This window comes from Malaclemys terrapin, chromosome 2, assembly GCF_027887155.1.
Source record: "Malaclemys terrapin pileata isolate rMalTer1 chromosome 2, rMalTer1.hap1, whole genome shotgun sequence".
NCBI lineage: Eukaryota > Metazoa > Chordata > Testudines > Emydidae > Malaclemys > Malaclemys terrapin.
The window spans coordinates 281,745,406-281,761,838 of NC_071506.1; the positions used below are offsets into that span (position 1 = coordinate 281,745,406).

The window sequence follows — 16,433 nt, forward strand, 5'->3', positions numbered from 1 at the left end:
CCTGAAGCGCTTCCTAGCGGGCCCAAGGAGTATGGGCAGCTCTGGCCAGTCAGTGGGCTCTCTCTTTCATGGTTAAACCCCCCACCCCACCCCCGGGGGAAGTACTGCACTAGCACAGAGAGGCCCTAGGTAAACAAACCGCTGGCTGATGCCCTGTGTTTGTTGTTTCCCTGCATAGCTGAAGTGAGTAAAAAGACCCAGGCGCAGAGCTGCAAGGCTGGGAGCTGTTGGAAAGCTCTGGGCAAGAAGCCGCCGCTTTCTTCCTTCCGGGGGGGGGGGACAGAAAGTGGGCGCTGGCCAGGTGGGCTTTTTTACATTCCCAGCAGCTTGCAAACGACCATGGGGGGGGGGGGCGGATCCCTCTCTTCCTAATCCCCCTTTAAACAGCCACCCGATTCTCGGCCAGGTCAATAGCCCCCTTCCCTCCCCAGGCACAAAGTTCAGAACTGGGGAAATAAGAATAAGAATAAAAAGCAACCCACTTAAAAATATCCTGCTCCCCCTTTCAAAGGAGCCGGCTTTCAAACCCACCCTCCATCCCCGCCCACCCCTTTGCTCGCCTCCAAATTTTGCAAAAGCTCACTACGCTCCCAGGGGCGGAAGGGGCGGGGGATATTACCCTAGAAGATCTGTTTCTGCGCTGAGGGTGCCTCCAGCCAGGCCAAGCCCCCCCCCCCCCCCTTCCGTCCCCTAAGGATGCAAATCCTATGCATTTTATCTGCGGGGCCATGTGGTTCCTATGCAGCCCCCGAAGGAAATCTCGGGCAGCAGAGAACCCCCCTCCTGCGGTATGAGTTGAGGCTAACGGGGAGGGCTGGCTCCTGAAGGGGGGTGGGGTGGGAGGTGTGGACAGCTAGCCCGGTCGGGTGGTCACATGGCGGCCGCCACCAGCCAATGGGGTCCTGCCCATGCTGGTTCCTATACCTGCCTCTTTGCTCCAAAACCACACACATTCCCTGAGATCTACTCAGACTGGCATAGAGGGGGAGCAGAGAGGAAGAGTTTGCATCAAGAGCAGGATTATGGCTCTCTCTCTCACACACACAGGAAGCCCTACTCTACCTTTGCAGGGAAAGAGACCCTTTTCATAAAACTAACTGAAGGCACCCATTCACAGCCAAGGGGAGCGCTCTCTCTCTCTATAAAGGGCAAAGCAACCGTAGAGACTTTTTTTTTCTCTCCCAAAAAGTAAAAGAGAAACGCACTCAGCGAAAATTTGATGCTTTTACCGCCTGCCCTCCAAAGATCGAGATCGATCTTTTCTTGCAACGATTCCCACCCCCCTTTAAAAAAAAAAAATCACAACCCCTGGCAGAAACCCGCTGCTTCTGCAAAACTAAACTCAAATCCATCAAACGATTTGATTCTCCAAGTTCCAAAAAGAAATCAGTCCCCAGCAACCGAATTAAATGGGGGGGCATTATTTCGTTATTATTTAACTCGCCCCCCCCAAAACCAGTATACAAGAAGGGCTGCCGCTCCGCCCTAAACAAAATTAAACCCTTTGCTTAGGGAAAGACGGTGCCTTTTCTTGCAGCTTTATGAATGAAACTGACAGACAGCTCGGAGTAACGTTCCTGCCGTGAAACTAACAAGCTGGTAAATTTCATCGGTGGGTGTTGGTTGGGGGTGGGATTTTAGTACAGGAAAAAAAAGGACGTTCTAATCTCCAGATTGTCTTGTCTTTTGTGTGAGTGTGTGTTGGTTGAAGCGGCAGGGTCGATGTGTTTTGAAGGCAGCAATACAAACTGAGTATATCCTGGGAAGCGGGTAGATTTTCCCAAATGAAAAGTGTACGGCCTTCTCTCTCTCTTTAATCTCCTCTTGTCTGTGTGGAAGTAACCGGACTGTCAGCATGTTCATTTCGTAAGTGAGTCTAACGCAACAGCAGCAGCAAGAAGGAGAGAGAAAAGCAGCAACTTTTCCTTTACTGGGCTATGGTGATTTGATTCTTGGTTGAGGACAGGACAAGAAGCTTGTGTGTGCGTTTGTGCAAATGGAAAAGCGTAGATTTTGGAAAATTTCATGGAGTAAGTGAAAAGAGTTTTTACTGCAACATCTAAAATAAACTATTTAAGGGAAGAAAAAAGAGCAGATCTTCAGCCCCACGTTTTCAGCCCATACTCAATTGGCTTTTTGAAAGTGCAGATCCTTTGAGACAGGCAGAGAGGGAGAGAGAGAGAGAAGAAGAAAAAAAATCCGTATTTGTAACTAAAACACATTGCATCCAGGGAAGGTTGACAGAATCAACCTCTTGTGGAGCTCAGCTGCGCTGAAATATACAAGCAAAAATACCCAGCAGCACTCCTGTTTGCATAAACGGAATGGCGAAGTGAAAATATTTCCAACTTTTTTTTTAATTTGTAACTTTCTGATTTGTTTGCTTGCTTAAAAAAAACCCTTTTTTTCCAAACTTCCCCCACCCCCAACCTCAAAGATAAAATTACTAGCTCTAAAAATAAAGCAGTGGTTAAAGACTCCCCCCCCCCTTCCCACACCTCTCTTGCTTACTGTGTGTTTGCGTTTGACAAAGAAATTATTTGAACTTCCCTCTGCCTCATAAAAGGGAAGCAGAATAGCAGTTTTGACATATGGATGTGATTTTTCTGCTCTGAGACAGATGCACACACCAAACAAACAGCACCAGGAACTGCTGCTCTGACTGAACTGGGTGTTGGTGCTCCCTTCACATGGACTCTTTCCCTACATTTCTGAAATTGCATCGATTTCCAGCCATGAGAAAGAGAAGCAAAGAACTGGGGTTTCTTGTCATCTGCCTCTCTGGCTAAAACTGTGGAAACAAACAAGCAAATAATAATAAAAAAAAGCTGGGAAGGAAGAAAAATAAAAGAAAAAAAATCATCTGCAACTGGATCCCTGGAAGATCCTTCGTCCTTCTACTTCCCTTAGAGATCGTGGATGCTGCAATAAGTCTCTTGGATATGGGATCATATTTGGTTTATCACAGCCTGGGTTTGATCCTCTGCTGCTCGGTGTTGAGTTCTGTCTATGCTCTGGTAAGTTGCTAAATCTTTCTCGAGCAATTGTTTCCTTTAGCTGAGGCTGTTTCCTTGATGAGTAATTTACTGTACCAGGATTTAGAAACAGCAAAGCGCTGGCTTTTTAGATGCATGTTTGATTTTGCTGGCAGATCTTTGCGCTGAGTCCTTGCTGCTGTTAGCCTGAAAGCGGCTACGCCAGATGAAATGAAAATGACTGTACTTTCGGAAGAATTTTCATTACCCATTTCCAAATTACTTTTACACTGATTTGAGCCAGCTACTGCAAATAATTCTAGGATCAGCCCCACTCCACCCCCTACCGAAAAGCATCCTATTAATGGGGACAAAATGTTTGTCCACTGTTCCGGATGACAATGTTAGTCTTAATTTAATCATGTTAAAGCTTAATTTCAGCAAACAATTGCTTTCAACTCTGGGAGTGACTCCGTACAGTAGCATACTGGATCTGTTTTGCAGTCCAAAACGTCAGCGCATGGATGGCATATGGTTTATACTCAGGGGAATGAAAGTAGTATTAACCCTCTATCATCTAAGAGTGTGTTCCATCTGTGTGTGTGTACACATATCATACAGAGTGATTTTATAGGGTGAGACTGCTATTATATGAGGAGCTAATCTCTATTAAGACAACTATCTTCCTGCGTAGAACAAAAAGAGGTCTAGATCTCAAGGTGGTACGACCAAAGACGACTTGCTCTGCTCATCTTTATGGATGAAGTGAAATGTCATAAGGCATCAGTTTTTGTATATCAATAACCACACTGTGTGCTCCGTCGGCCATTAGGTTACAAGACTATTATATATTTCTTCCTCGCTCTGGCATTGTTATTACTGAGCATGTTTGATGCTGGGCAAATGGGTCAGGAGGTCTGGGGTCACTGCCTATGATCATGTCCGCTTTTAGATGTAGAAAATGAAAAGTGCTTAGAACGGGATTCAGTCCCCCGGCCCTCACTCAAACAAAGTTCCCGTTGAAATTCATTTGGGAGTTTTGCCCGTGTTAAGGACTTGGGCCCATTGCTCGGGGATGTGGCAGAAGGTTCTAGTGTTATATTTTGTTGTTGTGTTGTGTCGTGGTTTTGTTGTCGTGTTGCCCGTGCAATGGCTCTTAGTGAAACAAGAAAAAACAACTAGCACCACATACGTTCAGATTATCTCTAGACTCACCCCTCTCTGTCTCTGGGGGGAATAGGAACTTAGTGGCATTTGAAAGACTAATCAGCGTACACTGCAGAGATGTGCCGTTCGGGGGCTATAGAATGCGTGGGGTTGAAACAGTTGATGTCTGATCATGTTTCTTCTCCCCGGGTTCATAGGTGCTGGAACTAGGGGTGCTACCGCACCCCCTGACTTGAAGTGGTTTTCATTATATACAGGCTTTACAGTGCCCCCCCCACTATAAAAATTATTCCAGCGACCCTGCCTAGGTCTGATGTTGAACAGACCAAAAGCCAACATTGTCAGTGACTTCCAGCCCACTTGGGGTTATACTACTATAGTAACATATGTGCCACCTGCTAACATCACATTTCTCAGACCTGCTGCAATTGAAGTCAACAGCAAAACTCCCATTGACTTCAATCGGGGCCCCCGGCTGGTGTTGATGAAGTCCGGTCACTTGAATCTGCTAAATCTGTGTTGCCACAAACAGCGAGCGAGCATGGGCAGGAGGATATGCTGTGCTGTCCATCTCAAGCCTTCCCCGCTCCCCACCACATAGACACACTCTGATTCTGCTACCCTTGTGATCGCTGGGTTAACGAGCAAATAGGCTGTCTCCGTTCTTGTGGATTTTTAATGGCTATTTTACCAGTGAATTATTCATTGACAGACACCAGAGCTAGAGAGAAATCCCAGCAAACAGACAACTTCAGATCATAAACTCTGGGATTAACTCTGCAGCGTTGACCGGAGACTGAGATCCTGGCATGGGACTGTTGTTGATTGTGCCGGGACTCAAAGCTTGATTCTGCTCGCGGATTGATGTAAATCAAGAATAAGTCCACTGAAGTGAACGGAGACACTTGCATAAGTGCAAGAGACTTTCCGGGGGAGCTGCACACTCTCTGGCTCTTCGCATAGTCACCGTTCACTCTCGTTGCATGCAGAGGGCCAGATTCATTGCTGTGTCACTCTGGTGCAATTCCATTCATTTCAATCAGGCGCACGCAGAGCTGCAGGTTCAAAACACCTCGCTCACTCTTAAAACACTGCAGCGAAGAAAGTTGTCTGAGGGACTGCAAAACCCCCCTTAAAATCCATGGACTGGGAAGAAATTCTTTATTCCTCTCACCTTCTACTTAGATGGAACACAGGGGTTGTGATCCTGAGTGTTGAAAGCATGTCATGTTGCTGACCTGCAACCTGTAATACAGAGCAGAACTTTATCTGTGTCGGGGGCCTGAGTTTTAACCTACTCTGAAAATGAACATGAACAATGCTGTGCGGTATTAAGAGCTTGCATTGATAGAGCGTCTTTCATTGCTCCAATACTACAGTGATACGGGCCATATATGTAGCTAGATAGACGCTAAAGGCTCCCAATATGTTTAATAGACTATTCTCAGACAGGAATCACTGAAACGCAGTCACCTCTGGGGTGTCTGGCAGTGATCACACGGCATAACAGCAATGGATTCGGGGCAAGAGATATTTTGGCCACAGACTCTGGGGCAGATCTTTGCTAAAAGTGGCATGTGACCTTTAATGTCCATGCCCAGCAGACAGGACCTTGGTTAACAAACTTCCAGCCAGCGAACTTGGTTTATCAATTTCCAAAGGACAAGGGGCCACATGGGACCCCCGGATTTGAAGCCGTGGATCTGGGGAATCCAGGGACTAGGTTCTGATCACTTTGACTTCGCCGTGATTTATCCCACCAAAGTGCGTGGCCCCGGGTATTTTAAACCAGATGCTTAGATCGCTAACCCATCCCCTGCAACTTTGAGTTAGACCAGCGGTTCTCAAACTGTGGGCCGGGACCCCAAAGTGGACTGTGATCCCATTTTAATGGGGTCATCGGGGCTGGTGTTAGACTTCCTGGGACCTAGGGCTGAAGCCAGAGCCCCACGGAAGCCGTTGGGCTTTGGCTTTGGTGTAGGGTGACCAGATGTCCTGATTTTATAGGGACAGTCCCGATTTGCGGGTCTTTTTCTTATATAGGCTCCTATTACCCCCACCCCCTGTCCCGATTTTTCACATTTGTTGTCTGGTCACCCTACTTTGGTGTCCCCCCCACCCGGGATGGCAGGGCTCGGGTGGGCTCAGGCTTCAGTCCCCCCTCCAGGGGTCGTGTAGTAATTGTTGTTATCAGAAAGGGGTCACAGTGGAATGAAGTTTGAGAGCCCCTGAGTTAGACCATTAAAGAGTGAATGCAGGGGAGTTCGAAATTAGGGGCGTAAAGTGCTATGCAGTACGTTCTTCAGCAGCTACACGTGACGGGCAACATCTTGTCTGCCTGAACCACTTTTCCATTCGCTTGAACGTTTCATACGGATAGGATTTTTCAGCCTCAATTGCAAGGCAATGGCATGAAATCTAGTGTGCAGTGTAAGGTAAGAGACAGGGCTCTCAGGGTTAAATACGCCTCTCTTGTTATACTGTTGCAACTCCATTGAGCCTGATTCTCCACTTATTGACATCGGTGTCTATCAGGAGGAACCCCGCAATGGAGTTGCAGCGGTGTAAAACTGATGCAGGTCAGGGGCGGCTCTGTTTTTTGCTGCCCCAAGCACAGCAGGCAGGTGGCTTTTGGCAGCACGCCTCTGGGAGGTCTGCTGGCCAAGAGGATTCGGCGGCATGCCTGCGGGTGGTCCGCCGGTGCCGCGCCATCGGTGTCCCCACCGCCGAATTGTCACCGAAGCCGCGGGGACCGGTGGATCTCCTGCAGGCATGCAGCCGAAAGCCACCTGCCTGCCGCCCTCACAGCAACTGGCAGGCCGCCCCGCCGTGGCTTGCTGCCCCAGGCCCGCGCTTGCTGCACTGGTGCCTGGAGCCGCCCCGATGCAGGTGATATCAGACTCAGGCCTGTTGACTTCAATGAGATTGGCGGGACCGTAAGAGGTCTGGATTCTAATCTCTTGCTGTCTGTGCAAAAGAAGCCTTTTAGGGTGGAATTCTGCTCTCGGCATAAACCTGGAGAAATTGCCCTGATTTCAGTGGAGTTATTCCTGATTACGCCAGTGTGAATAAGAACAGGAGCTGGCCGTTAGTGCTGGGTTCATACCGGCTAGTGCGTTTGTGCCTGCAGTCTGTGTGGTGGAGACAAAGAGTTTCTGAACTTTGCGGGGCAGTCACTTGGAGAGAGACGGTTTGGTCTGAGCTGCAGAGTCCTGAAAATAAGGGGTTTGTAACAGAAATGTTGCATGCATCAGAAACGCTGTGTGAGGGGTGTCACTAGAGCATAGGACAGGGGGAGACCGCAGGCACTACATTTTAATCCTAATGGGGAGTTTTAAACATCCCAGCAAAAAGACTTCCCCCCAAAAACACCACAATAAAAAAAGCCTAGGGATTTTTTCCAACTGTTTCCGCTTCTCTCTCTTTTAACCTGGGTGCTTTAAGTGCATTTATCATCAGAACAGATGCTCTGTCAACAAGCCACTGTGCTGCATTCCGCATGTATCATCTCTCGCCTGGCTGCATGGCAGAAGAGCTCAGTTTCACGTCCAAAGAGCCCGGGCCACCTCCTCAGCTGGCGTAAAGCAGCATCGCTCCCATTGAAGTCGAGGCCGATAACTGTCGCTGAGGAACCAGGCCAGTCGTTTTTGTAACTGTCAGCACCAGGGTCCCTGAGATCTGAAGATCTCGTCATGCTCTTGGTGCCGCTCATGTTGTCAGCATCGCTAAGAAATCAGCAGTAAACGTTGCCAATTTAGCTGATGTGCCAGGTAGAACAGACGCTTGCCCGGCCATGGTTTTTTTGTTTTTTGTAGGGTGCTTCATGATTTGCAGGAGTTTCTGGACCAGATTCTCACGCGATAGACACCAGCGGCGAATCTGGCCACTTGTGCACAAATCAGCTAGGACTCAGGGTATCTAGGGAAGACGGATTTACGGTGGTGCTCTTTGCTTTTCTGATTAGAGCCACGTCTTCATGGAATTTGGCAACGGGAAGGGTTACATTACTTAAATTACAAGCTCTCTGGGCAAGGGCTGTCTCTTTGTTGTGAGTTTGTACAGGGCCTAGCGTAATGGTCTAAGACTGTGGAGCATACCTAGGCACTATGGTAATACAAATAATAATCATAGAGCTGACTGATTGCCTTCTTCCTTAAATAATTTACAGCTAGAAGGAACGGATCATCATATTCTGTCCCCATACACTGTCAAAAAAATCATATCTAGAGAAGCTGTAATTCTCAGCTGTCCAACGTCATTAAAAAGGCTGTCCTGAAGTGCATAAAACAATGTCTGAAATGTTCTTTTTTTTTCACACTTGGGAGGCTGCTGATCCAGCCAGAGTATATTTATGAAAGATAAAATTTTTGTTATTTTACTTTGGGATTAACAGATCTCCCTGAACTATAAATATTAAACCACAAAATACAAAGCAAACAAACCTCGGCACTCGAATATTGCGCAGGGCGTGACTTACAAGCCAAGAAGTTCCGAGTTCCCATGGCAAATCTGACCTGAACGAGTTACATTTGGCCTAGGTGTTGCTGCCTTTAAAGCGAGGGGAGTACGAGGGGTAAATGACTGTGTGACGAGGATGTCAAGCTGCAAACGAGCGCTGGGAGTGAGCTTACACAGTTATGCAGTTACACAGAGATCTGCGTGAGCTGCACATTTCACATCTACACCTCCCCAACCGACCGATCAGGGCTTTGCTGTTGGTTTTTGACGCCCTACAGCAATAACATCCGGTGGCAATGTGCTTTGAGAGATCAACATTGGTATTCAGGCTGTGGCTGTTTCAAGAGGCCCTGGTCAAAGCTTAGGACTACCAGTGTGCTCAGTGGTGCACACACAACCAAAACAAAGCCAGCCGCTGCCCAGAGCTGCCAATTCTCCCAACTTTGTCGCAAGCCTTGTGATAGTGGCTGCTTTTCTTAAATGCCCAGCTCCCGGAGTCCTGACTCTCCGCTTTCATTTAAAAAAAAAATAGTTTCTGACCCTGATGGTTGAGGAGAAAAGCTGGAATTCGCAACCCCTAAACACACAAAACCAAGAAGGCCAATAAAAGAACCCCAGATGTGTTATTCTTCAAAATCTCATGATTTTTAAGCTGCTGTCCCGTGGTGGGGGGCCTGACTTGTGATTTTTGGACCCTCCGAGTTGGTAACGCTGAATAAAAGTACTACACTAATGCACTGCACTGTGGCCTGGGCTATGCAGAGGTCAGAAGATGATCATAATGGTACCTTCTGGCTTCCAAATCTATGCGCAAAACCCTAGTCCCATTGAAGTCAGTGGCAAAGCAACTTCTGACTTCAATGGAATCAGGATTTGACGCTGTGAATTAACACAGGAGCTTGGGAGTATTATTAATGAATTGTACAGTCTGATTTTCGATAATACTTAGTCCTGCCTTGAGTGCAGGGGACTGGACTAGATGACCTCTTGAGGTCCCTTCCAGTCCTATGAATCTCCGATTTTATGTCTCCAACAGAGGCAAATTTAAAGCTGCCCCTTGTAATCATGTGTCCTTATTAAGAGGCCACATCTACATTACAGAGACAGTCCCAGTGTAGCTACGGCCGCATGGTGCCCTAGTGTAGACGCACTCAGCATAGTTACGTCCACACTGGGAGGTTTACTGGCATAGCTCTGTCACTAACGGGTGGGATTTTTTTTCACACTCCTGACCAATTTAGCTATGTCGGTATAAAATTTAAGTGTAAACCAGGCCTGATTCTCCTCTCATGTAGAGCTGGTCTACATTAGATTGACCCAGCTACATCACTCGGGGGTGGGGGTGAAAAATCCACCCCCCCGAGCTACGTAGTTATAGGGTGACCAGACAGGAAATGTGAAAAATCGGGACAGGGAGTGGGGGTAATAGGAGCCTATATAAGAAAAAGACCCAAAATCGGGACTGTCCCTATAAAATCGGGACATCTGGTCACCCTACGTAGTTAAGCCAACCTAAATCCTTGTGTAGACAGTGGTAGGTGGAGGGAAGAATTCTTCTGTCACCTCTCGGGGAGGTGGATTAACTACAGTGATGGGCGATCCCCTCCCGCAGAGTATTAATCTACTCCCTAGACGATGTAGTTTCCTCATCCCCACTAGTACTGGGACGCCTTTTGAACGCTGATCCCTCTGCCGTGCACTCACCCCCTGAAACGGATGCCATCAAAAAAGAGAAAAACCCAGAGATCTCCATTTTGGGTAGGCGGTTTCTCTGCACAGGCGGAAAGGTTTCTGTATCCACTCAAATCCTGACAGAGGCGAGACTGGGTCCCTTTGTGCGACTGCGATGCAAATAATAAATAGGAGGAATAATCATCAAAAAACCCAAATAGGTTCATTAGGGCAAGTGAAGGAAACAATTCACCAGGATCTATCAAAACCTTATTAAAAAATGTTCAGAGCAGGGAAGAAGGAATTCCCTCCTGAAACGCTTAATATCATCTTGTTTACTGGAACACAGCTCATACTCGGCAATTTGGATGCTTCAGGCTAGAATATACAAAACCATGAGCCGGCTCTTGAGAGCTATTATAATAAATACTTACTTTTATGTAGCAACTTCCATCAAAGACACCAAGCAGCAAATGAATGAATCCTCTGCTGATGTGCAGCCGCCTCTGGGGCAGAACGTGGCAGTTCTTGAGCCATGCACATTAACAACTACTAAAAGTCAGCAAGTAAAGATTAATCTTGAGACTGCAAGCAGTGTTTAGATAGCAGAATGGAATTAACGGAATACAATTTGGGCAGAATAGGTGTGGGGCCCGCAATGGATGACAGCAATGCCCCACATTCTGCTCTCAGACCCACCATTGCTATCCTTGAAGACACATGGGTGTAACTAAAGGCAAAATTTAACTCAGCCTCTAAATTGCTCTGCTAGGGAATAAGAATTCATATTTATCCTGCGTATACTTAATCCGAGCCCTTTCTTTTCAAGTCATTGGAAAGACTCCACTTAACTTCAATGGACTTTGCATCAGGCCCTATATTTACTAAAGGGGTAGGCCTTAGCTTATTTTGGTTTCGGGGTGCTTTGATTTCCGGGTACCCACTCGAGACCTCTTAAAGGGCCTGATTTCCAGGAGGTGAGTTTTCTGAAGATCGGGATTCTCTCAAAGTTTCTCCGACGGGGCACCCCAAATCACTAGCCCCCTTTGAAAGTCCAGGCCTTAAACATCGCTAAAGAACTTCAGAATCAGTGGGCTATTGGTAAGAGAATAAATTAAGCTAAACTCCTCAGGGCAGAGGCCGTCTTTGCTCTGTGTTTACACAATACCCAGCACAATGGGACCCTGGTTTGTGATTGGTGCAACCACAATACAAATAGTAAATACTAACTACATCTAGCTTAAGGCTGAAGCATGTTGTTTTACATTCCCTCTGCGCTCCTGGGACAGCCAGGCGGTAGGTCAGAGATTCAATCCTATGTTTCTTGGACAGCAGGGGTAGCACATGCTAGTAAAGGTCCTGGAGCCATCCCACCTTTATTCCTCTATCAGAAAATATAAGGAGAAACCCCTTGGGAGGTTTCACTACTGGAAACCTACAACGGTTCGTTCCTTTTTAGACTGCCTGACAGCAGCATCGCTGAGTTTATTTCTCTACAGATTTCTTTGTATTGATGCCTCCTGGGTTGCTCCCCCTTCAAGCACTTTGCTTCCCTCTTGTACACACCCGCTAGGTGAGATCCTCAGCACGTGTAAATCGGCAAAGCCCTGTTGGAGTTCGATGGTGCGCTGCTGATTTTCACCAGCTGAGGATCCGGCCCGACATACGCACACACACACACTCATTGGCCTTCACACTTATACCCTCTCACGCAGATACAGACATTCTCACCTGCACACAGACGGCCCCGACGAATGCTGACTAGACATAAAGGGGGTCTAAAGAGATATAAGGTCCATGTAGGGATTTGCACTAGTTTAACGAATTGATTTAAAAATCAATTGGATTTTAAACTGGTGCCGGCATCATGTGTAAACCAGGGCTCGCCTTTTCACACTCACAGACATTCAGGTGCCAATTTTCAAAGCCAGTTCCCAGGGGCACGCTTTATATCTCTCACACACACGCACACACACACACTGTCATGCTCACACACGTTTTCACATCCAAACCTAACACAGACGCTGTCCACCGTGTGCTCGGGCACAATACAGAGACACTCGCACATGTCACCGCCAACATGGGACTGGGAATCTAGCATAGAGTGTGAAAAGGATTAGCCCGAGGATATTCACCTGCATCTCTTTAACTTCCTGTGTCTCTTAACAGCCCTTCTTGCAGATAACTAGCCTCTGAAGTCCTAGTTAGGTGTCACGGGATGTCTTGATCACGACGGGGAAGGGGCATAACAATGGTGAACACAAACGCACAGTTATGGACACAGAGAGACTAGGGTGTAAATAACATGGTCATGGGCACGGATAGAGATGAGAAGGGGCGTTCTACACCAGGGTCAGACTGAGGCTCGGGCACTAGAGGCCCGTGCCTAGAGTGTGTCTGGAAAGGCCAGAGCTGAGAGAAAAGGCATTCCCCATTGAAGCATAGGCACTACCGGTGGGTGCATAGGGTCCCAGCTTCTGGAGTCCTGTGACGATGTCAGAATCTCAGCAGTAGTACCTTTCTAGCCCTCCCGGTCCCACAGCAAGCTTGAAAAGTGCAACCGCCACGGGGACGTCTGCCGGAGGGTGTGTCTGCGCCGCAATCAGCGGTGAGACTGCCGCACGTCTGGGCATACCTCAGCTGGGTTTGATCCAGCTCGCTCCACTAACAAGAACAGCGACGCCACAGCAGCAACGGGGCACAGCACGGGCTGTACCAATCCGCCCAGGGCTCGGGGCATACTCGAGTGCATGCTGCTATTGCCAGAGGAGCCAACTAGAGCAAAGCTAGCGTGGGAGTGTCGACGCAGGCTGTAGCCACGCCTCTGGCTGCCGCGTAGACACAGCCTGAGTCTGCAGAGAGCCTGAAACAGCAGCTCTGAGAGGGGAAAGTGCCCAGTTTTTCACAGTGGGATGTCTTCATCTTTATGGGGACCCAACCTCTCTGACATAACCCCAGTGTGTGTGTGTGGATGGGGTCTCTCTACTGCTCCCTCATGGCTCTGCTGGGGTGACGCTGGAAAAGGCTCCTTCCGCATGCACAGGCGAGTGTCTGGGCAGAATCTACCCTCTTTTTCCTAGGTGTTTATTGGAGCCAGAACACTCCAGCCTCACTCTTACCGCAGCTTTAAATGTGACACAACACGCAGTGCTGGGGCCCGGGGCCTGGTGTCTTTTGTTCTGCCTCAGAGCTCACCCCCTCCTCCGCTGCACTCACTAGCTCCCTCATTCCCATGCAGGGGGCCAGCAGAGAACAATGGGCAGCTTGCCTCAGGAGAGCTCAAAGCGCTTATCAGCCAATAGCCGTGTGGCCGCGGCTGTGCGAATGGCCGCTCGGGCTGAGTGCAATCCCACCAATCCCCCGGGTTAGCCTGAGCCACTGTGACGATGCTAGTTTTAGGTGCTAGCTTGAGCAGAGCTAGCACATGTACGTCTGCCCGAGCCGGGAATGACACCCCGGCTGCTGTGGGGACGGACCCAGAGTCACAGGATGGCAAAGTGACTTGCTGAAGGTCACAGCCGGGAATAGAACCTGGTTTACAAGGTGCCCAGTCCAGCACCTGATACACTGGCTTCTGGTCCCGAAAATCCCCACTGACAGTGGGGCCTGTGCAGTGTGTGTGTTCCATGTGTGGGCACTTCCTTACTTTTACACACACACACCGCCCCCCCCCAAGTGAGAGCAAAGGAGAAATTGATCATAAACTGACCTGTCTAGTTTCACCTTCTGAGTTGATTGAAATGCAGAACCAAACAGGAGATAATGCCCAAGCTGCGTTTGATTGTTTAAATGCTTTCCATTGTAATGATCTCTGGGGTCAGCCGCATACCAGGTAAGGCCAGCTCTTTAATACCCGTTTTGTATCTGAAAATAACCCATAGATGAGTCAGTGTTTGTGAAAAAGGTTAACGATGTAACTTGCTAAGTCAGCGCTAAGCCGTATCTTTAACTTGCCAGAAGGCTTTTCCCATGGATGTCCTGGTATCCTAACTTATCAGGGTTCCTTGATGTTATCTTAACCCCCCTGCACACCCACTACAAATCATTTATTTAAATTCTCTCTCTCCATACACTCTATCTATCTCTGTTTTTAATTGTAGGTTTGAGGAATGAAAACAAGCTAAACATCATCCATTTAAGAGCCTGTTCCAAAGTTCATTGGAGTCAACGGAAAACTTCTGTCGCCTTCACTGGCCTCTGGATCAGAGCCTAAAGATCTGATTGTGGAGCTAGACTGGTTAGGTGCACACACAATCCAGCCCAGACGAGGGGATATTTGTAAGGAACAGCCCCAGGCAGTGGGTGTGAGAACTCAATATCTTGGGAGAACAGTGAGGCACAAATGGACAATAGTTCAGTTTAGCTAACCGAGGCCGATGGGTGAGAGTGGGGACCTGGGAAGCAGGGAATCTATTTCCGACTCTGCCGCTGACTTGCTTTGTGACCTCAGGCGAGTCAATGAACCTCTAGCTCTCTGCCTCAACATCTCCATCTGTGAAATGGGCATGACAATCACCGACTTTAAGGTCAGAAGGGACCATTATGCTAATCTAGTCTGACCTCCTGCACAACGCAGGCTACAGAATCTCACCCACCCACTCCTGTATCAAACCTGTGTCTGAGCCATTGAAGTCCTCAATCTCGTTCTGACAGCTCCTCACACAGAGCCTTAATTAATAAACGTTCCAAAAGGACCATGGGATCCTCCAATGAATGGCACCCTGTATGTGCAAAGCATGAGGATTCTAACGCATCAGTTGCAGGGGGTTAGGAGGAAGAGAATGGAAAACGCCTTTAGTTACAGCAATGAGGATGCTCCGGCCCGTGATCAGAATCTCATTCCCATCTCTGCGCATTAAGTCATGGAGCTATGACAGTGATGCTTATGGTATAACTGTTTAGATAAATAGCTCGATTGGAGATAGGCTTAACCCAAACCCCAGCATTCCCCGTTGCAAGTTTTGGGGTTCAGAAACTGAACCCAGATTCCAGCTTGGCCCATCTCTCCTAAGGAAACCCAGGACGGCTAGTTTCAAAGTACTTTGCAAAACCATCGGCCACATCAGCCTTCTGAGCCAGTGCAAAGCTTTTTGGGATCTCCTGGTGCATGCATGCACATCCACTCCACATAGCACAGTGCTGTCCTCCATGTAATTACCCGTCTTCCCCGTTCGTGAGCGTACCACACTGCTGATTCCTACCCCAAAGCCACTGGACTGCATCAGTGACTTCTTACCCTGCCTCATCCTCTGGGCCAGATATTAACCACCCTCCCGACTGTGCATCTTCTGGTTTTTTTCCCTTTCACTATGGGCCTGATCCATGAATGGACCAACTTCAGTGGGTTTCGGATTCGTTCCCTATATCCTGCCTCATCTTGCTCACAATCCCCTGCTTCCTCGATCGATCCCCAGCCCCTTCCTTTGAGATGAGGGACAAATCCCCTTTGTTCTGTAGGACGGTGATTGCTAGGCTCTAAGTGGCTTTGGAGCCAGGCGCTGACTCTGTGGGTGCTCGGGGGCTGGGGCATCCACCAGCAGCTGCGCGGATCAGCTCCTTTCCCACCCTCCCACCAGTGCCTCCCGCCTGCCAGTGGGCCCCACCAATCAGCTCCTTCCCCTCCTGCCTGCCGCAGACCAGCTGTTCAGTAGCGTGCAGGGAGGAGAGGGCACATTAGGGGGAGGAGGGAGGGGCGGGAAGAGGTGCTGCATTAGGGTTGCCAATTTTGGTTGGCCGTATTCCTGGAGGTTTCATCATATGACATAACCTTTCAGTAAAGATTGAGCTTTAATTCCGGAGACTCCAGGACAATCCTGGAGGGTTGGCAACCCTACGGGGCGGGAGCGGGAAGCAGTGGGGTGAGGGTGGGGCCTTGGGGGAAGGGGTGGATTTGGGGCGGGGCCTGGGGTGGAGTAGGGATCGAGCATCCCTGGGGAAATGAGGAAGCTGGTGCCTATAGCCAGACGCCTCGCACCTCTACAATGAAAACGAATGTCTTATTTGTCCTAGCCGGGCTTTCAGAGCGGGATCAATAGAACAACATAAGCGGATCTAGTTCATGGTTAGCAATCGGAGAGGCCGCTCAGCTCAGTAGATGGGGATGATAAAAGCTGGGCCGTCTGAGACGCATTCAGGGCAATCGATGTTGTCTGCTCATCCAGA

General features: G+C 48.6%; 1 protein-coding gene across 2 annotated transcripts in view; it reads left to right on the forward strand.

Moving 5' to 3' along the window:
- The first annotated feature begins 978 nt into the window (after positions 1-978).
- PTH1R (parathyroid hormone 1 receptor) overlaps positions 979-16,433 on the forward strand; it is a 172,935-nt gene continuing 157,480 nt past the window's right edge. The window contains exons 1-2 of one of the 2 annotated variants that reach the window (XM_054016758.1): positions 979-1,599; positions 2,621-3,017. In XM_054016758.1, the coding sequence (XP_053872733.1) occupies positions 2,943-3,017 (75 nt within the window). In that variant the 5' untranslated portion in view covers positions 979-1,599; positions 2,621-2,942. The other variant, XM_054016759.1, reaches the window with a different exon arrangement.